The 22024-nt window shown below is 37.4% G+C and overlaps 1 protein-coding gene and 1 pseudogene across 1 annotated transcript; both read left to right on the top strand.

Annotated features, from left to right (window-relative positions):
• The first annotated feature begins 9789 nt into the window (after positions 1 to 9789).
• LOC119991451 lies at positions 9790 to 11340 on the top strand (annotated as a pseudogene).
• A 6619-nt stretch (positions 11341 to 17959) lies between these two features.
• Positions 17960 to 20269, top strand: LOC119991004 (aureusidin synthase-like). The gene is made up of 3 exons (XM_038837173.1): positions 17960 to 17998; positions 18168 to 18303; positions 18415 to 20269. Exons 2-3 carry the CDS (start codon positions 18185 to 18187, stop codon positions 20036 to 20038), a joined length of 1743 nt encoding a protein of 580 aa, XP_038693101.1. The 5' UTR covers positions 17960 to 17998; positions 18168 to 18184; the 3' UTR covers positions 20039 to 20269.
• Positions 20270 to 22024: the final 1755 nt, after the last annotated feature.

Consider the following 22024-nt stretch of genomic DNA (forward strand, 5'->3'; position numbering starts at 1 on the left):
TAGTTGCAACGGCTAGCTCCTCTTTAATGTTGAAATCAACTCCTTTGAATATATTCGGAAAGCTCCTTTGATTTTCTTTCCTTAATAGCCGATTCAATCATCCATGCATACAATTATAGCATACTCCGTCACCTCAATTGCCAATATGGCATTTTCCAAATTTACTCCAATTTGCATCTAGTGGATTTTCAAGGGTACTTAGGAATTTCTTAGCAAGCCCTAGGTCTTCCAAGACCATTCTTGGACTGCTGGATAGCTCACATATTCATTGGAGTATTTAGACTTAACCTGAAATATTCTCAAAAATGCTTGTAAGCTCGTTTGAGCTTCATGCTTGAAACATAGGTTAGTTATGATCGAATAATTAAACTTTTAGCATATATAGCATTATAAACATAAGCAATTCGCACATAAATCATTTAGTTAAGATATAATCGTAGTTCACATTCAAGATCACGTATTCAACATTTATTTTGGTGAACAATCATCAAAACATTTTTTTTTCACATTTTAAGACATATTCAAGTCGATTATGCTCACACACATTTTGACACACAATTATCAAAAACACAATGTTGACCTAGACACTAAGTCTTGGTCCAACAGTGAGTACGGCATCAACGTTGAGCAATCTCTCAGGTAACTCGGTTTGTGCAAATATTGTTAGTTTCGAAACATGCTGGCTATTTGACATAGGGGCATATGATCATATGGTATGCTCTCCCAACATTATGACTACTGATATACCAGTTACAGAACGCCATGTGTATTTGCCTTACCATACCTGAGCCAGTGTCACACATATAGAAACTATATGGTTTTCCGAAATCATTGTTCTTCATAATGTTCTTTGCGTTCCTTTTTTCAAACTAAATTTGATCTCTGAGGCAAAACTTACAAAAACCTTATCTTCATATGCCATATACACTGATAGGATTTGTTTTGTCCATGACCAATGCTCGGGGAAGACGATTGGGATGGGAACTGAACGAGAAGGATTCTACTACTTGGATGTTGCGAGGACAGCTGGGTGCTACTCTATTTCAACTGTCTCTCCAACCTCTCCCCTTCTTTGGCACCAATGCCTCGGACACTTATCCAATAAGAGTTTGCATGCCATTTCATTGCTTAGTAAAAATTTGTATTTTTGTCCAATTGATGATTGTTCCATCTGTCCTCTTGCTAAACATACTCAAAGTTCTTTTCCTTTGAGTTCTATTAATACAATTGCACCTTTTGCATTAATCCATGTTGATATTTGGGGGGTTATCATGTGCCCACACTTACTGGTGCGCGATACTTTCTCACAATTATTGATGATTTCTCACGTTGTATTTAGTTTTATCTACTGCACAATAAATCTGATGCGAGTGAATTCCTCACTATTTTAATTAATCTTGTTGAAACACAATTTTCCTCTCGAATTAATATCATTCGCAGTGACAATGGACCTGAATTTGCCATGAAACAACTATTACATGATAAAAGTATCTTACATCAAACTAGTTGTGTCTCAACTCCACAACAAAATGAAGTCGCTGAACGCAAACATTGCCACCTTCTCAATGTGGCATGTGCTTTGCTCTTCCAAGCCAATCTTTCAAAACAATTTTGGGGTGATGCAATTCTCACTACTACATATCTTATCAATCGTACACCCATGTCGGTTCTTAAAGGTAAAACACCCTATGAACTCCTTTTTCACAAAATGCCCACATATTCTCATTTACGTGTTTTTGGATGCTTATGTTTTGCTTCCACACACCATTATCGTCCCACCAAATTTGATGCTCAATCTATCTGTTGTTTATTTCTCGGGTATGCATATGGTACCAAGGGTTATCGAGTTTATGAACTAGACACGATAAAATTTTTTATATCTTATGATGTGCTATTTCATGAACATACATTTCCGCTGCCACCTCCTAACCCGTGTTTCCTCAACCATAGCCCACCACCTATGATGATCCACCATCTACAATACTCCCACACCCGCCAATGACATATCTGATATCACTCAACCACCACCCGAACCTCCAATCCCCTCCTCACCACCACCATTATCTTCGTCTCCTCCACCTCATAACCCCACCCTTGTTCCTGAACCTTGCCTGAAACATCCTACTCAAGCACCCATATATCTTCAACGATATCATGTAGAGGCTTCGCTGCCTTCGTCCAACTCGGCATTGTCTCCTTAGCCAGGTACTATCCATTCTTTATCTAAAGTTCTCACATATGATAGATTGTCACCTGCACATAGAGTTTTTGCCTCCTTTATTTCAATTGTCACAGAACCCAAGACATATAACCAAGCAGTACATGATCCAAAATGGCGTCTTGCAATGGAACAAGAATTAGAGGCTCTTGAAGCCAATCGCACTTGGTCCTTACAACACCTACCACTAGGCAAGAAACCTGTCGGATGCAAGTGGGTATACAAAATAAAGTTTAAACCTGATGGCTCGACGAACGCTACAAAGCCCGCTTAGTTGCCAAAAGCTACAGTCAAATTGAAGGTTTGGATTATAGAGAGACTTTTGCCCCTGTCGTCAAATTTGTCGTCAAATTTGTCAATGTCCGACTCTTGCTTGTTGTGGCTGCTACACAAAATTGGCACCTTCATCAGCTCGATGTCAATAATGCTTTCCTGTACGGTCACCTTACGAAAGAAGTTTACATGTCACTATCTCCTGGTTTCGGGCAAAAGGGGGAGACCCGAGTATGCAAACTCCACAAATCCTTGTATGGGCTTAAGCAGGCTTCTCCTTAATGGTTCATCAAATTATCTACAACACTTGAACATGTTGGTTTTCAACAATCCAAGGTCGATTACTCATTGTTGTCAAGTCTGCATAAAGAGATTTGAAGAACTGATTTTCATTAATTTGTTCTTGAGGTTACAGTAAGGTATATATAGCCATGTTTAACTAACAAGTACAACAAACTACAGTCTGACTTTACAGAGAGGACAGAAGTATCCGTTAAGTGTAACATATATAATCTCCAATGTACAGCACAATAGATATGTAAACTGATGGGCTTGATGTCTGTGAATTGTTGGGCCTTTATGACTTGGGCCTTGTGATATCCTCTTTACCTTCCCATAAGATTGGTGGGCCCGTAAGAACACCGATCTTGGTTCTGAGACGAATGAACTGAGATTTCATAAGAGACTTTGTGAGGAGGCCTGCCAATTGATCAGTTGTAGAAATTTTTTGGACAGTGACGATACCACCATTGACAAGATGACGGACAAAATCGCTAAATGGAGATCGTCCATGATGTGCTTCATGCGAGAATGAAGAACAAGATTAGACTCAAGTTGGTGGCACATTGGTTATCACAGTAAATTATGGGATGGTGAGGCAGTGGCCATTAAAGATCATGGAGTAGATGCTTTAACCAGATCACTTCGGAAGCAGTAGAGGTCAAAGCATGATATTCCGCTTCGGTAGATGATTGGGCTATTGTACATTGTTTTTTAGAACGCCATGAAATGGGATTGGACCCGAGAAAGACAATGTAGGTAGAGTTTGAGACAATGTAGGTAGAGTTTGAAGAACGATCATCGAGGTGACCCACCCAATCAAAGTCAGTGTCGGCTTGGAGGTTAAGATGAGAAGCTCGGGATAGTTGGATACCATAGTTGTGGGTTCCCTTTAGATATCGTAGAATGCATTTGAGGAGGGACCAGTGTCAGTGGGTTTATTCATGAATTGAGCCATACGATTGACAGCAAAACTCACATCGAGATGAGTGAGGCTAAGATATTGCAAGCTTCCGATGACTTGACGATATTGGGTGGGATCGGTAACAGGGTTACCATCAGTACTTGACGTTGAAAAATGAGAGGGTAAGGGAGTGTTAATAGACTTTGCCCCTGCCATATATGTTTTCTCCTATATATCACGTATGTATTTGTGTTGAGACAAGAAGAAATCCGTTGACGTGTGATGAACTTCCACACCTAAGAAGTATGACAAATCATCAAGGTCCTTGAGAGAGAACTTGCTGGCCAAGGAGTTGGTGATCTTGTGAAGAAGAGCATTATCAGAGCTTGTTAGTATAAGGTCATCAACATAGACTAAGATGTACAATAAATTTGAGTTTTGTTTAAGAATAAACAATGAGGAATCTACCAAGGAGTTGAAAAACCCCAATTCAAGAAGATAATTCTGCAGGGCAGTATACCACGCCTGTAGGGCTTGCTTGAGCCCGTACAGAGATTTTTGAAGTTTACAGATGTAGTTAGGTTGAGACTTATCCTCAAACCCTTTGGGTTGACGCATATACACAGTCTCAGTAAGTTGTCCATGAAGAAATGAATTATTGATGTCTTAATGTTGGAGAGTCTAGCGCCGAGAAAGTGCAAGAGAGAGAATAATATGTATAGTAGCAGGTTTAATGACAGGACTAAAAGTGTGAGTATAATCTATACCAGCTCGTTGGGCAAACCCTTAAGCTACCAGACACGCCTTGTGGCAAGCTACAGACCTATCAGGGTTCTATTTGATTTGAAATGTCCACTTGGACCTTATGGGTTTGATAGTGGGGGATGGTGGGACAAGAACTCATGTGTGGTGATGCATGAGAGCATCATATTCAGATTACATAGCAGCTTTCCAAGAAGGGTGACGAAGGGTATGAGTGGCAGTCCGTGGTTCAACAATGGATGGAAGAGGATGAATTGTTGTCAAGTTAAGAGATTTAGGTTAGAATATGTATGAGTTTGGCAGTGTGTTGCAACTGTGTTCAGTTGCAACACACCTCACAGCACCATAGTTTTTTGTGACACGCCAAACAACTTTTGCGTTCCAACTCACCTTACAACACCACAGCTTTTTACCTCACAGCACCTCACCACACCTCACAGCACTCCCAAACGCTTACAATATATGTTGAATTGTCCTACGTAATCAAATTAGGTCAATTATTTTATTTTAGATTAATGTAAAATGTAAACCTTAAGTGATTTTATATTAATACTATTAGTCATCTAATATAACCGTAATTTAGATACGTCAAACGCACCTCACAGCACCGCACCACAGTTTTAAAAGTGATGGGATTAGCAGTTTTTTACTTTCCAACTCACCTCACATCACCACAGTTTTATAACTCACAGCACCACACCACACCTCACAGCATTCACAAACAAGCCCTATGTTTTTCATGGATCTAGTAACCATATTGTGGTGTCGAGGGAGCACAGGAGAGGAGGAAGATGTAGTGTCAGCAGAGGAAACTGTAGGAGGAAGAGATGAGGTTAGGGTTAGGGTAGGAGACATAGATTGGTAGACAACTGGAGATGTTGTAGGAGAAGTAGTAGAAGTAGATGTAGGAGTTATAGGTAGAATATGAAAAGTCAAAGGTGGTTGTAGGACACCTAAAGGGACTGTAGACGTGACATGAGGAGACAATGAATGCTGAGTAGCAGAGTCATTACACGTAGAAGACTACATGACGTGACAAATAAAGACGATTAATAATAGGATCAAGACATTTATAAGAGCTTTGTGCAGTGGAGTAACCAACAAAAATACATGCTTTGGACCGGGGTTGGAGCTTGTGATCTGTATAGGGGAGCAACCAGGGGTAACATTTGTACCCAAAGACTCAAAGCTTGAGATACTTGGGAGGTTTTTGGAATAAAAGCTGAAAAGAAGTGATGGGAGCAGTGTTGGAGATGGGGAGCCGATTAATAATGCATAAGTCCAAAAACAAAAGGGAAGTTGAGCATAGTGAAGTAGAGTTCTGGCAGTCTCAGTGAGATGCCTGTGTTTACGTTTAGCAATGGCAACATGTTGGGGAGTATGCGGGGGAGACTGAAACCAACTTATGCCTTCTTAGTTGAGAAAGGATTTTAGTTTGACAAACTCAGCGCCATTATTTGTATAAAGAGTACGTATGGACTTTTGAAATTGTTTTTCAACCAATCTCTTGAATTGTAAAAAGGTGGACAGTACATCAAATTTTCATTAATCTGTTCTTGAGGTTACAGCAAGATATGCAAGATCAACCATGGAACAAAATTTGTCCTTAAGCAAGGATAAGGGTAAATACATCAATGACCCTTCATCTTATCGAAGACTTGTCGGAAGATTAATTTACTTGGCCATCATGCGTCCAGATTTGGTATACGCAGTACACGTTCTCAACCAATACATGGACAAAACTCGCATTCCACACCTAGACGCAACCCATAGAGTATTGTGTTATATCAAACATACACCGGGACAAGGCATTTTCTTCCTTGTCAACAGTTCAATATAGTTAAATGCTTTTTGTGATGCAGATTAGGCTAGATGTCGAGACACACGACGATCAACTACAGGGTATTGCATATTTCTTGGTCACTCATTGATTTCTTGAAAAACAAAGAAGCAAGTTACTGTATCACGGTCAAGCGCTGAAGCAGAGTACCGCTCTATGGCTTCAACTTGCTATGAGGTTACTTGGTTGCGGCTACACGATTTAGGTATTCGACATCCACATCAAGTTAAGATGTATTGTGATAATCAAGCAACCCTTCATATTGCATCAAATCCGATTTTCCATGAACGAACCAAACACATAGAGATTGATTGTCATCTTGTGAGAGAGAAGATTCAATTAACAAACCCAAAAAATTGATTGGATGTAAAATAAATACAATTAACAAACCCAAAAAAGAGAAGAAAAATAGGACTATATTAATATAATAAAATAAAAATTATGTCTTTACGTTTTGTTAAGAGAAATTTTATTTACACACCATCAATTCATCAAATTACTAAGTTTACACCATTTTTTAATTATATATATATATTTGTTTTTTTTAACAGAGATTTGGGGAGGGGGTAGGATTCAAACTCACGACCTAATGGGTGGGTGATCCCTTACATGGAATGTGATTGTTGTTCAACCAACGGCTCACTTGCATATATATATATATTCTTGTTTAGAATGACGTGTAACCCCTTAATTAAAAATAAAAAATTAATATATGTTTATACATTGAATTAGAAAATACTAAATCTATACCAAAATTCTCCAGAGAAAAAAAGTAGAATTCACACGCCAATAAACTTAGCAAAGTAAGTTATTGGAGACGATTACCAAATTATATGAATTGATCCTTGATCGTATATGATGCGCTAATTAGCATGATACTAGGAGATATAGCTAGAGTCAAGGATCAAACACAGATCCTCTCCTTCGTATAAAGATGGCCTACGGGTCAATGTGAATGATATATACAATACCAAACTTTTACAGCTAGGTTTTCATCAAAGTAGTGGCACATTGATGAAACCTAAGAACCCAGGTAGTTTTCCAATGCCGAACTCGCGTAAGGCACAAGAAGGTTATGAGAATGAATTCTCGGTTTTGCTAGTATTTTTATTGATAACTCCATAGCTGCTATAATGCAGTATTTATACTTGTTACAATGCCTCATAATTCCTAATAATAATAGAACTTCACTTACTTTACTTTTCTTAATATTAAGCCGTAATCAAGGCAGTTCAAAATAGCAAAGGAAACTAGTTATATGCTTACTATATTAGAAATAGGAAACTATACTAGAACTATAGGAAATCAACCATCAACTAGACGCATATTCTCTTCACCCTTGCTCTCGAAGTTACCTACGCATTCCGCATGGAAAGCTTCATGCTCATGGCTAACCTGATCAGGCTGGGCTTGGTCCATCTTCATCTTATAACGTCGGGCTCGATTGTATGCATTCTTGAGCTTGCGACCTTGGTCCTCATCATTCCCATCCCCTTCAAGAATGTCTTTGTCCTCGAAGACAAATTCTGGAAATTGCATCTTGAACATAGACATCTCTTCCCACGTCGCATCTTCTTCGGCCAAGAACTTCCACTGCAACAATAACTCCCAACGAAATCCATTCCCTCTCCTCACTCGACGGCTCTCTAGAATTTTAAGAGGTTGTAAAACAATATTCCCATCTACATCAAAGGACGGCAAGGGATGTGTACTCACCGATAGTTCGCCAACCTTACGCTTGAGTTGGGAAACATGAAACACAGGATGAATTTGAGTTTTAGAAGGCAATGTAAGCTTATAAGCCACTTCGCCAATTTTCTGCACCACTTGATACGGCCCATAATACCGACTACTTAATTTGTACAGAGCCTTTTGAGAAAGTGATTTTTGACGATGGGGTTGAATTTTTAAATACACCCAATCACCTACCTCAAACCGCTCCTCACGTCTCCTTTGATCCTCATATGTCTTTGTCCGATTATTGGATTTGGACAAATTGTCCTTAAGTTCTTTGATGAGCTCATCTCTTTCCATGAATTCCTTGTCTACTTCACTATTGGGATATGAACCTTCTGAGTAGCCTACTAACGACGGGGGAGGTTGGCCATACAAATATTCGAATGGGGTCTTCTTTGTTGAGGCATGATAAGTTGTATTGTACCAATATTCCGGCCATGCCAAATAGTCTTCCCACTTCCGAGGATTTTGATGAGATAAGGCCTCTAAATACTGTTCCAAAGTGCGATTAGTTACCTCCGTTTGTCCATCTGTTTGAGGATGATAAGCTGAACTCATTGACAATTTCGTTCCATGCAGTATAAATAATTCTCCCCAGAAATTGCTCAAGAAGATTTGATCTCGGTCAGAAACAATTGACCTAGGCATGCCATGAAGTTTAACCACATTGGCAATAAATAGCTGAGCTACCGACTTTGTCATATAAGGATGCAGAATAGGTATGAAATGGGCATACTTTGTCAACCTGTCTACTACAACAAAAACTCCATCATACCCATTAGAACGAGGTAGCCCTTCAATAAAATCCATGGAAATATCCTCCCATATCCTTTCGCGTACCGGTAATGGCTGTAACAAATATATTGGCTACTCGTACCCAAGTACGATGAACTCCTGAATTTCCACCAATGACCGAATCATGAAAGTGGCTAATAATTTTAATCCTTAGCTCCTCACTGTCTGGAACCAATACCCTGCCCTTATAATACAACAGACCACCTCTTGCCTCGTAATCCAACATATCATCACGCCCTTCCTCTACTTGTTTTTGAATATCACTGCACCATGAACTAGCCACTGTTAAGTCACGAATTTCCTGCCATATAGCCCAATTGGGCCCGAAAATAGCACATAATAGTGCTCCTGAATCTCTTCGTGATAACGCGTCGGCCACATAATTCTCCTTTCCCAGTCGGTATTGTATCTCAAATTCGAACCCCGACAACTTAGCCATAAATTTCTGTTGCTCCGAGGTGATAATCCGTTGCTCCAAAAGATGCCACAATGGTTGTTGATCCGTAACAAGTAAGAACTTTCTTCCTAACAAATAAGGCCGCCATAGTCGTACAGCCTCGATGATAGCCAACATCTCTTTGCATACACGGACCAACCCTTCTTTTTCGGTCTCAACGCCTTACTCAAAAAAGCTATAGGCCGTCCATCTTGAGCTAATACCACCCCAATGCCCATCTTGCTTGCATTCGTATGAACTTCAAATACACGAGCAAAATTCGGCAGAGCTAAGACCGGTGTTGATGATATGGCTTGTTTTAATTTATTAAAAGCCTCCTCTCCTTCTTTAGACCAAACAAATCCACCCTTTTTAAGCATATCTGTGAGAGGTTTTGCTATTACCCCATACCTCTCAACAAACTTCCGATAATAACCAGTAAGGTCGAGAAAACCCTGTAGAACAGAGATGGACTGTGGCTTTGGCCAAGATTTCATAGCTTCAATCTTCCTTTGATCGACTTGAACCCCTTGTTGAGAAATTATATGACCAGTCCAAATCTATCAATATGTCACCAATCTTTTGGTCTTGCAGGCTTGCCTGTGTACTGTTGTCCTTCGAAACTAGAATCAAAAGAGCCTGTTATTGATTTCCAGTTCCCTGATCCTTCATCTCCTCTGCGGACACGAAGACCGGCTCACCGTCTCAACGACAACTACATTTCCAAGTACAAAAAGGCCTTGGACATCATGAAATCACTTCCCTACGATGATCCGAGAAGCTTTATGCGTCAAGCAGACATGCATTGCCTGTACTGCACTGGTGCATATAACCAGCAACACACCAATTATCCCCTCAATATACATGGATCATGGTTGTTCTTTCCCTGGCACCGTATGATGATGTACTTTCATGAACGAATACTCAGGAGTCTAATTGCGAACGACACGTTTGCTTTGCCATTCTGGGCTTGGGATATTCCTGATGGGATGATGACTCCTGAAATGTATTTGAATGAACCATTTACAAACCATAGATGCGACACTTCACATTTTTCTAATGTAGTTGATTTGAATTATGGTTGCAAAAAATACAACTGCCCAGAGCGGGGTTTGAGCTCTTAAGAGCAAATTGATTACAATTTGGCACTGATGTACAACCATGTTGTTTCTGGTGCAAAGAAAATGGAGCTCTTCATGGGTTGTCCGCTTAAGGCAGGGGAAGCAGGGTTTTGTGATGGAAAAGGCACTATAGAAAGTGCACCACACAATACTGTGCAAAAGTGGATAGGGAGTGAAACTTTCCCTAAAAAAGAAGATATGGGTGTATTCTACTCAGCTGCAAGAGACCCTAATTTCTATGCACATCACACCAATATTGACCGCCTTTGGGAGGTTTGGAGAGGCCTCCATGAAAGCGTCAATATGATCGATCCGGACTGGTTAGACACTGCATTTTACTTCCATAATGATACGTCACAGCTTGTGAGGATTAGAATTCGAGATGTTCTCGACATTATGAAGCTTAGGTATGCGTATGAGGAGGTAGAACTTGCGTGGCTTGATAGGCGTCCTAAGCCATCTATTCCACCTAAAGTTGCACATCATATATTGAACATGAGGGAGAGGGAGAATGAATTGCACCTGGCAAGCGATCGCAATTTATCCACAAATTTTAGTCCTAATGCTAGAACTCTCGACAAAAGGATAACAATGAAGGTCCACAGACCGTGGGAGCGGAGAGCGAGAGGGAAAGAAGAAGAGGAGGTTTTGATAGTGTATGGAATTGATGTTAAAGAAGACGTACATGTTAAGTTTGATGTGTATGTAAATGTAGTTGATGAGAGCATAATGAGTCCATTCTATAGGGAGTTTGCAGGTACTTTTGTGCACATGACTCGCGGCGTGGATATGGTGAGTAAGGACGATGATATTGTGAGGAGGAAGAGGAAGGCCACTCTGAAGTTGGGAATCTCTGAGCTCTTAGAAGATTTAGAGGCAGATAGAGATGAGTTCATTTGGGTAACATTGTTGCCAAGAACCAGGAGTTGTATCAACACAACTATTGATGGGATGCTGATTGATTATATTCAATGAGTGCAGCTAGCATTGTATACTAGGAAAAAAAAGAGAGAGAGATTGATCCATTCTCTAAATTTCAGGGGCCATTTCAAAACTTCCCCAAAAATTTTTCATGTGAATAACTGACTCTACACAACACAGAATAACACTTCTTCCCATAACTATCTAGCCATCTGACCGACACCAAAGTGTGTGTACTTACCCCAAGTGTAGCGTATTGGGAAGTAATAAACCAGTGAGTCTGATATCGATCCACGAGGAAGCAATGTAAATTTGAAGGTGAATGATATGCAAATGACTTGCTAACACTACTAAACGCAGTGAATATCAAAATAAAGACAAGTAATAAAAATGGTCGAATGACTCGATAGGATAAACAATTTTTGTAACCAAAGCATGTGAAAATTTGATTTAAAACAATTAATTAAAAACCTAGTCTCTAATCCGTCCAGGTGGCTACTCGGTTCTCATACTCAAGGTATCATTGCAAACACACACAACCATACACAATGCATTGTGTGATACTATTAATCATGCATATGCAAAGAGAATTGGGATATAAGACTTCAATTTATACATGTAGGCCATCGGGTCTCTTAATCTACGATGAACGCAAAGAGATAAGCACCTAATATTATGGATTAATATTCCCCCTCGGGGCTTGGCTTGGCTAACACCCTAGTTTCACACTCAAAGATCAATTGACCATAACTCTCCCATGTACATTCCTAAATTAACCCAAAACTCCATCATCAATACACATAATTAATAGGTATGCAATGAAATACTTGATTAATTAAGAAAATCATGCATTGAGTTTAACAATTCACAATCGACCACATTAGATGCAATCTCTATACTAGACAATCCAAGAATACTCTTATATCCAATCTCACAATTATCACAAAATTAAAAGAGAGGGATCGAAGCTACGACCCTTTGAACCTTGAGTAATCGAAACCTTGCACCCACCGTTTGGGATTAGAAACTAGAAAGGGGACTTAGCCACTCATTATAATGAGAATAAACATCAATTTTATAGAGGAAAACCAATGTTTACAATCAAGATCACAAGAACTAAGCAAAACCCTAGAGAGAGAAAGAGAGAGAAAAACTATGGTGGCTAGATGTTCAAGAGTGAATGAATGGGAAAGAAACCCAAATGTTAGGGTTTTCCCCTCTTTTTACAAGTACAATTACCTGTTTACCCTTACAAAGCTTTCTCCCATTGGTTACATTTGAGAAAAACCCAAAAACCCAGCTCAATTAATCATTCTCGGAATGCAGAAATCGGGCAACTGTCCGAATAGTTGAGAAATCTGTGTTGATGATTAAACCTTCTGGTTCCAACTGTCCAGACAGATTATGAGGTGTTTGGACAGTTTGTGTAGATTTCCATTTTTAGCTGTAGCTTCATGATTCTTTGACCTTTTTGCCCTTGGATTCAACTATCCGAACATCCAATGAAGGTGTCCGGACAATTCTTCATCTCTATGCAATTTTCTTCAGTCCCGAAAGTTTTCAACTTTGCCGATTTAGTCATATTTTCTGCAAAGCCAATGAGAGACAACCATAAGATTAAAACTAACTTAATTAAACATAAATACATTACTTTAGATATTCGAACCCCTAATTAGATGGTATTAGGACCTCAAAATAGAGGTCCGGTCAGCATCACAACAGTTATGTATGTCTTACAATGCATATGCATTATACAAGTATGAGACCGTGAAATGAGAATGTGTTAGCGCTGAAGTTTCTCCTTTGAACAGAAGTGTTGCCTTCATTGAGAAGGACCCACGTTGCCCCCCCTCTCATTATATTGTTGGGCACTAACAATTTGCAGGAATAGCAGAGAAGTCATATGCTGCCTATAAATTTTTGATTCCCCCGAACATTAACATTTTCTAGCCTCATAGCTTTAAAATTTACCGGGTAGTGAAACCATTTATATATACTATGTTTAAAGCTTTTTATGCATCCTGCATCTGTTGATGTTGTGGATGTTATGTCTATTTTCTTGATCTTGGGTCCGTTTGATAGAGCGATTGGATTGATTTTCAATGTTAATGGAAAAACAGTAAAAAAAAAGTTGAGCTTATAGCTGTGAAATATGTTGTGAGATGTTTGGTGAAGTAAAAGTTAACGTTAGCGGAAAACTGTTGAAATAAAGTATTATAATATTAGATTTTTTATTTTTATATTAATATAAATGCAATAAATATAATTTTAAGCATTAATTAGCAAATATTTTCATATTAAAATTTTATGACGAATTTCATATAATTTTAATTATTAATTAAAAAATAGGACCCGCATTTGATATCACTATAAATATATATAATTTTAATATTAATATAAATATATATAATTTTATTAATATGTTTAATATAAATATGTAACATTTAAATACATAAAGATTTATAAAGGCATGGATCACATACAAAAGTGAAGGGATCACAAGAAAAAAATTTTAAAAAAATAAAAAATAACATAAAAGTATGGGACCCATGTAAAAAGGGATGGGACCACGTCTTTATATTAATCTGCTGGCCAACGTCTTGCGAAACAGGCAGCTTATGTCAGAGTGCACGTGAAATAAGCAGAGGAGTCTGATTCGCCTGAAGCAAGAGGCCAAGGGTGGAGGGACAGTGAGCTCTACTGGGGGTAGTGATGGGTGAAATCTTACTTAGAGCAACTTCAGTGGTGTAAATTTGCTGGCCCAGCAAAAATTTATATTGGGTCCCACTTCTATTACATAAAAAGTCAAGGCAAACACGTCTCTCAATACAATCACACCAACAAAACACATCTCCCAATATAACCACACCAACAAAACACATATTCCTATACATTTTCCTTCCCACCCAACATGGTGGCCAACAAATTCCCATGCCCTTCATGTTGTCCCCAATAAAACTACACCAAAACACAATCTTTCAATATAAAACACATCTCCCAATATAGCCACATCAGCAAAACACAAAACCCAATACAGCCACATCAGCAAAACACAAAACCCCATACATATTTGTTGGCCCAGACAAAATAACACCATTGCAAGTGCTCTTACTTCTCCATGTTCTTACAACAGAAACAGATTATGTATTTATTTAGGTTCCCATCATTTGAAAATGTGAACTGAAAAAAAAATAATTTTGAGAAGCTTGATTTTAAAAGAGAATTTCTTATCAAATCCATGTTTTATGAATATTGAATATGAAATTGTTTGCAGTTTCATCAATTTATCTGCTACTGCTACCAGCACCAAATAGTATCAAATTAAAGCTTTTCTATCGGCCTTGAAATGATGGCTCAAGCTATTTGATAATTTTATCATAACCTGATAGTTTTTGAATGGGTCCATTCAACAATATCGAAATATAAAATAGATAAATATTATTTACACTAGAGTGGGGTGTACTTAATAAAAATAAGGTGCAAGTAATATTCATCTATAAAATATTACAAAGTGATAAAGAAAGAATTCAAAGAGATCCTATAATTTTAAATATGAATTACTTGGCCCTGTAGTAAGAGCTCTTCAAATTGTGAATTATTCTTCATATTCATTTTACCAGTTTATAATTCATAATCAAATCTAGGAAACTAAAATATTTTGTAACTTGAGCTTGACAATTTAAGATAGAACGTTCAAGTAATTCAAATGAAATATTATTTAATGAATGAAAATGAGAGAGTTTCTAAAACCGATCCTTGCAGTAACATCATTTTGAATCAATTCAAAATCAAAATTTGAACTTTTATATCCTGAAAATCAAGAATTGAATAATTTTAACTACGTAAATCAAGGAATGTCGTGCGAACCACTTGTGCACAACTAGTTAATAGAATAAACAAAGGAAAGAGAAAGAAATATTATTTTAATGCTATAGAGAATATGATAGGTAATATGATGAAGTGTTGGTTGGATAGGGAAACTGTAAAATAGGGAAAAGTGACATTTTATCTGTATTTTATAGAATCTGTTAAGAGAAATTGATGCAGGTGCTCTTACAATGCATTACACATACAATGCATGCAGTATATATAAGTGTGAGACAGGGAAATCAACGAGAATGTATTAAATAGTAGCTTGTGCTCACCTTCAATTCAATGCCTTAAAGCACCTGCAACAGAGTATGTTAACAGATTCTTTAAAATACAGACAAAATGTCATTTTCTCTTATTTTACAGATTCCATATCCAACCAACACTACATCAAATTACCTATTGTATTCTCCATATTAAAATAATGTTTGTTTCTCTTTGCTTTATTATTTTATTTATATAATTTAATTTTATTTAAAAATATCTAAAATAATAATAAATTCAACTCACAAGTCTCCACCTTCCCTGGACCACCACACCACACCCAACCCAGACACCTTCTTTCCATCATCGACAACAACCTAGTCAATATGGGCAACCATTTCCAACCACAATGATGCCACCTTTGGCAGCAGAGGAACTATTTTGGGGAAATATTATGCGTCGTGTTGAAGATTGTTGATGTAAATTATCGACAATCGAATTGTTGAGAATGAATGGGTAAATGTAAGACAAAACAGAGAGATTTTACGTGGTTCGGCTTTGAGCCTAGGTCCACGGTGCAGAATGATAAAGTATTTTTCATTTATCACTTGTGATTATAGAGTGAGTAAGAAAGTCAGAACTTTTTCAACCCGAAGTCCCCTTTTTCCTAGTCCTTGAACTCTTTTTATGCTTGTTGTTGAGCAGTTACCATCAATTGTGGCAGTTGGAGAAGTTCATGGTAGTTCGGGGAAGTTTATGGTAGTTTGCAGTAGTTTCGGCTATTATCATTTAAAGAGGAACTGCCTTATCTTTGGTTTCGTCCCTTAGTTATTGGTTCGGCCTTATTTGTATCGGCTTTGTATTGCCTTTTTAAGACCAAGTCTTTTTTGGACTGTATGTTCTGGTTTGATTGTTGTTGGGCTTCATGGCCCTAGCCTCTGTTGGGCTTTTATGTTGGGTCTGGCCCATTTGTATTTGTATATAGATTGAGTTGGACTGGACCCATATAATTTGTTGAGGTTGAACTTGACCCCTACAAAGATCTCGTGAACATGGATGAGAGAGGATGTGTAGGGATGACAAAAAAAACTGATCCGAACATCATCCATAAAATATTCGGTCCATTTAAAACCCAAAAACCGATTCGATAGGGTTTGGAAACGGTTTTGGTTTTGATTTTCAAACCCGTTATGGTTTAGGGTCGGGTTTGGTTTTTGATACCAGATTTAGGATACCCGAACTGTTTAATTAAAAAAGTGAGTTATAGTAATAACATTATAAATAATCTATATAAAGGTATATTATTTGGATGATAAATTTAATATGATCAAGCATATTAAATAAAATAACATAATAGAATTATATGTTTACATTCAAATTATAACAACATGATAAGTCAGATTATTTTTTAAGAAATTGAATTATACATTTATAGAAAAATAAAAAAAATAAAAGTTAAATGGTAAACGGGTACCCGAAGGTAAACGGATATGAAACAGTTTCGGTTTTAGAAATTTAAATGGTTTTTGAAACAGTTTTGGAACGATTTTGATATTAGGTACTTTAAATAAAAACGGTTTTGATATTAACTAGTTGAAAGGGTATCCGATCCATTATCATCCCTAAAGATGTGGGACAGAGGTGAGAGTTGATGTTAGAAAGAAGAGAGATCTATCATTTCTCATTATTTTATACTTACATAACACTACATTGATTTCCTAGATGTAAGAAACCATTATAACAAGTCTTTATAATAAGGACAGTTCAGAAAATCTGATACATAGATATATTTTTTGAAAAGTTCTTTACAATTATTTCTTATTTATAAACAAATTTATATTTAAATAATTTGATATGAATGCTCTGACCCCATATGACTTCTCCTTCATCAACATATCAAGTGATAGAACCCAACCATGAATATTATGGTGAGTTAGGTATGGAAAGTGGAGACGTGGCCTTTTCTCTAACATATATGTGTGGTGGAAATGGTACAGCACGTCCAAGCTTCTGTCACCATCAATTCAACACATTTTTCCAATATATCAGTGACGTGACAGAACCCACTTCTATTACACACTGCAACTATTAAATTTACACATTGTATGAATGTGTTTTATTAGTCCAATCACATCAATAATAAAATGTATTCTCTAATATATTTTATTGGCCTTAAAAAAAATATAATTGAAATTGCTACTTCGTTTGTTTTCTGTAAAATATATTTATTCAATTGGGGTAGGTGAGCCAATTTTGTGCACAAAACGATTTTAATTTTTTTTAAAAAATTAAAAATGTGTAATATTTAGCATTATGAATCCAATGGTTTTTTTTATTCGAAACAAAAATCAAATTTATTGCGATCGAAAATCGAATGTTTTGAATTTATATTCGACGATTTAGAATTGACATGTATTTTTCATGTTGATTTTTTTTTTGAAAAAAGAATACTATTGATTTTTTTCAAAATTTTCCAAAATATTTTGGTACACACGGTTGGAGGATCGATATTTGTCGTTTCAAAATTTAAATGGTCAAATATATATCACGTGGGATGGGGACATAGCTTCATATCCCCATCCCTTACAATTAAGAGAAAAAAAAAATACATGTCAGAAAGACTTGGAAGCACAAGCAGGTAATGCTTTTTTTCTTTTCTTTCCTTTTTTCTGCAAGTTATAGTGCTAATGAGCCTCTTCGAAGTTCCAACAACCTTGTGAATTGCTTGACTTCTTAGATATTCAATTATTTGGCACATGATTATGAAGCAATTTATGCAATCATAAGAATCTTTGTTTGTTGAGCAGGTTGTGATTTTTCAACCATGGAAAGAAAGAGATTGGTCCCTGCCATTAAAATATTCATCTTCAGTTTGTTAGCATTTACCTTGACTCTTTGTGTTTTGGAATCAGATCAACTTCATTATGCACCTGCCATTTTAAGGTATTTTTTCGAACAATTATTTTGTTTATTCTGCAGGCATATTTCATTAATTATTCTTCTTGAGTTTGTTGATTTTGAACAGTAACCAAGTTTCTCCCTTAACATTGTTAGGGAATTCAAGAACATAATCTTATCCATATTGGGAGAAAGAACGTTGTCTCCACACAATCTGGAGAAAACTTGGGTGTTGAGTCCAAATCTATCGACATGTCACCAATCTCTTGGTCGTGTAGGCTTGCATGTGTACTGTTGTCCTCCGAAACCAGAATCAGAAGAGCCTGTTATTGATTTCCAGTTCCCTGATCCTTCATCTCCTCTGCGGACACGAAGACCTGCTCACCGTCTCGACGACAACTACATTTCCAAGTACAAAAAGGCCTTGGACATCATGAAATCACTTCCCTACGATGATCCTAGAAGCTTTATGCGTCAAGCAGACATGCATTGCCTATACTGCACTGGTGCATATAACCAGCAACATACCAATTATCCCCTCAATATACATAGATCATGGTTGTTCTTTCCCTGGCACCGTATGATGATGTACTTTCATGAACGAATACTCGGGAGTCTAATTGGGGACGACACGTTTGCTTTGCCATTCTGGGCTTGGGACATTCCTGATGGGATGATGACTCCAGAAATGTACTTGAATGAACCATTTACAAACCATAGACGCGACACTTCACATTATTCTAAAGTAGTTGATTTGAATTATGGTTGCGAAAAATACAGCTGCTCGGAGCGGGGTTTGAGCTCTCAGGAGCAAATTGACTACAATTTGGCACTGATGTACAACCATGTTGTTTCTGGTGCAAAGAAGATGGAGCTCTTCATGGGTTGTCCGCTTAAGGCAGGGGAATCAGGGTTTTGTGATGGAAAAGGCACTATAGAAACTGCACCACACAATACTGTACACAAGTGGATAGGGAGTGGAACTTTCCCTGGAAGAGAAGATATGGGTGTATTCTACTCAGCTGCAAGAGACCCTAGTTTCTATGCACATCACACCAATATCGACCGCCTTTGGGAGGTTTGGAGAGGCCTCCATGACAACGTCAATATGACCGATCCGGACTGGTTAAACACTGCATTTTACTTCCACAATGAGAAGTCACAGCTTGTGAGGATCAGAATTCGAGATGTTCTTGACATTACGAAGCTTAGGTACGCGTATGAGGAGGTTGAACTCGTGTGGCTCGATAGGCGTCCTAAGCCATCAGTGCCACCCAAAGTTGCACATCACATATTGAACATGAGGGAGAGGGAGAATGGATTGCAACTGCCAAGCAATCACAATTTATCGGGGGATTTTAGTCCTCGCGCTAGAACTCTTGACAGAAGCATAATAATGAATGTCCAGAGACCGTGGCAGTGGAGAGCGAGAGGGAAAGGAGAAGAGGAGGTTTTGATTGTGTATGGAATTGATGTTAAAGAAGACGTACATGTTAAGTTTGATGTGTATGTAAATGTAGTTGATGAGAGCATCATGAGTCCATTCTATAGGGAGTTTGCAGGTACTTTTGTGCACATGCCTCGCGGCGTAGATATGGTGAGTAAGGACGATGATATTGTGAGGAGGAAGAGGAAGGCCACTCTGAAGTTGGGAATATCTGAGCTCTTAGAAGATTTAGAGGCAGATAGAGATGAATTCATTTGGGTAACATTGTTTCCAAGAACCAGGAGTTGTATCAACACAACTATTGATGGGATGCTGATTGATTATATTCAATGAGTGCAGCTAGCACTGTATACCAGGAAATGAGATTGTGTTAAGCGCTGAAGTTTCTCCTTTGAACAGAAGTGTTGCCTTCATTGACAAAGACCCACGTTGCTTCCCACATCTTTGTGTAACATAAATGTTATTTTTAGTCACTTACAAATAGCTCATGTTACTAGAGGGACGGAGCCACGTGCATAGGGCCCCAAGGGGGCACGTTCCCCTTGGATTTTGAAATATTTCACCTATATATACCTCTAAGTCCGTTATTAGATTAATGAAATTGTGGTTAGTCTTATGGTAACAGGGTGTTCTTGCTTCGCCTCTGTGACCGCTTGAGTTCAAATCCCTACGAGCAGCCCCGTCTTTTTTAATTACTTTGTCTTTTTTTTTTAAATGATCTTTTTAAAAATAAAAAATATCTTAATTAAGTAATCAAATTTGATTTTTTTTTCTTATATCTTATATTTAAGATTATTTAATATATAATTTTTATCTCTAAGTCTAGAATATAAATACATATCAAATTATTTTTTTAAAAAAATTAATTTGAATAGAAATGAATAAAAAATAAAGAACAAAGAATATAGGCATGGACTTGGGATGTTTTGCTATTATATATTTGAAGTTCGGAAGTATTGTTTCTGATAGTTATTTGTCTATATATAATATATTCGCTTTAATGGATGATTAGATTAATTGTTCTAATTTGGGTGAGATAGGGTAACCAACAATCATTAAAAATAGTGATGGTGAAATATGTTTTTTATTTTGCTTAATCCCTCAATACTATAAAATAATGTATATAATTTAATTAAAATGATTCTACTATTTCAGATCAAGTTATATTTGCTAGCGCAAGGAGGGGATAGAAGATCATCTGACTATGTTTTATGGTTTTAATCTTCCCCTAGTAGCTGTACTAGGTCCTTTTATCTGGCTATTTTCTATTTTGCCTTGCCTTTTGTTTTCTTTGTTTTTGTTTCTTTCCACTCTGCCTTTGTATTCTTTTTCAGGCCATCCATATTGCTGCCCTGTTGTGTCTTGGGATTCAGCTCGGACTCGTGTAAAAATAGGCCATGTTCAGAAACCTTCAATTAAATTACATGGACCTCAGATTTGGGCCGGTATGATTCTGGACCCAATTGACGCACAATTGCCCATTAACCTTTTTTTTAAAACCAATAGGCATCGACACTAAAATCTAACTCACAAAGCCCACTTTAACCTCCCATCCATTTGCACACTAATGAATAACTTCACATATGTTTATCTTTTTCCCCTTTTTTCTATAAGCTGCACAATATATATATATATATATATATATATATATAGCAAAAAGAAGCAAATACAACAGGGCATCAGCAGATGGCCTTGGGAGGAACCAAAAGAAAAAAACAAAGCAAAGTACAGGATATTGAAGAGTATACAGTGGATATTTCGTAGTTAGGGAGAGTTAATTAGACCACCACCTATCCTGATAATTTGATCAGATCACTTCACATATGTTTATCTTGTATTAGTTGTACATATAAAATAAACCAGAATTTTCAAACTAGCTAGAATTCAAAACAATTCATGAATTACAAGCAAAGTACCAAGTTTGAATACCGATCGAGCACAAAGGTAAAACAGAAGTGATAGGGATCTCAATAAAAAACATCTCAGTCATCCCAGTAATGAATGTGTCACTCTCTGGTTCAATCACAAGGTTTTGTGGGCCCCTACACTTACATCAATCAATTGACAATATCCACTATTAGGATAACTGAGATGCTTTTTATTGGAATCCCTAACATTTTTGAAAGTAAAACGATGCTCCAATGGATAGCCAACACCACCTTATTTTGAGTAGACAAATACCAGAAAACGTGTGCTCCAAGCAAAGCAATGTAAGAAACGTGTGCTTGTGAAAGTTGGACCAAGCTTGAATGGTATGCGGAACCATCGAACATGACTGAGTCAAACATTTTGACGAACTCCATCATATCACCGTCGTCT

This window comes from Tripterygium wilfordii, chromosome 22, assembly GCF_013401445.1.
Source record: "Tripterygium wilfordii isolate XIE 37 chromosome 22, ASM1340144v1, whole genome shotgun sequence".
Lineage (NCBI taxonomy): Eukaryota > Viridiplantae > Streptophyta > Magnoliopsida > Celastrales > Celastraceae > Tripterygium > Tripterygium wilfordii.

What these genes read in the sequence shown, in the direction of transcription:
- LOC119991004 (XM_038837173.1), top strand. Translation starts at nt 18,185, where the DNA reads ATGGAAAGAAAGAGATTGGTCCCTGCCATTAAAATATTCATCTTCAGT. An exon ending in TATGCACCTGCCATTTTAAG is followed by an intron (nt 18,304 to 18,414) that starts GTATTTTTTCGA and finishes TAACATTGTTAG; the next exon opens with GGAATTCAAGAACATAATCT.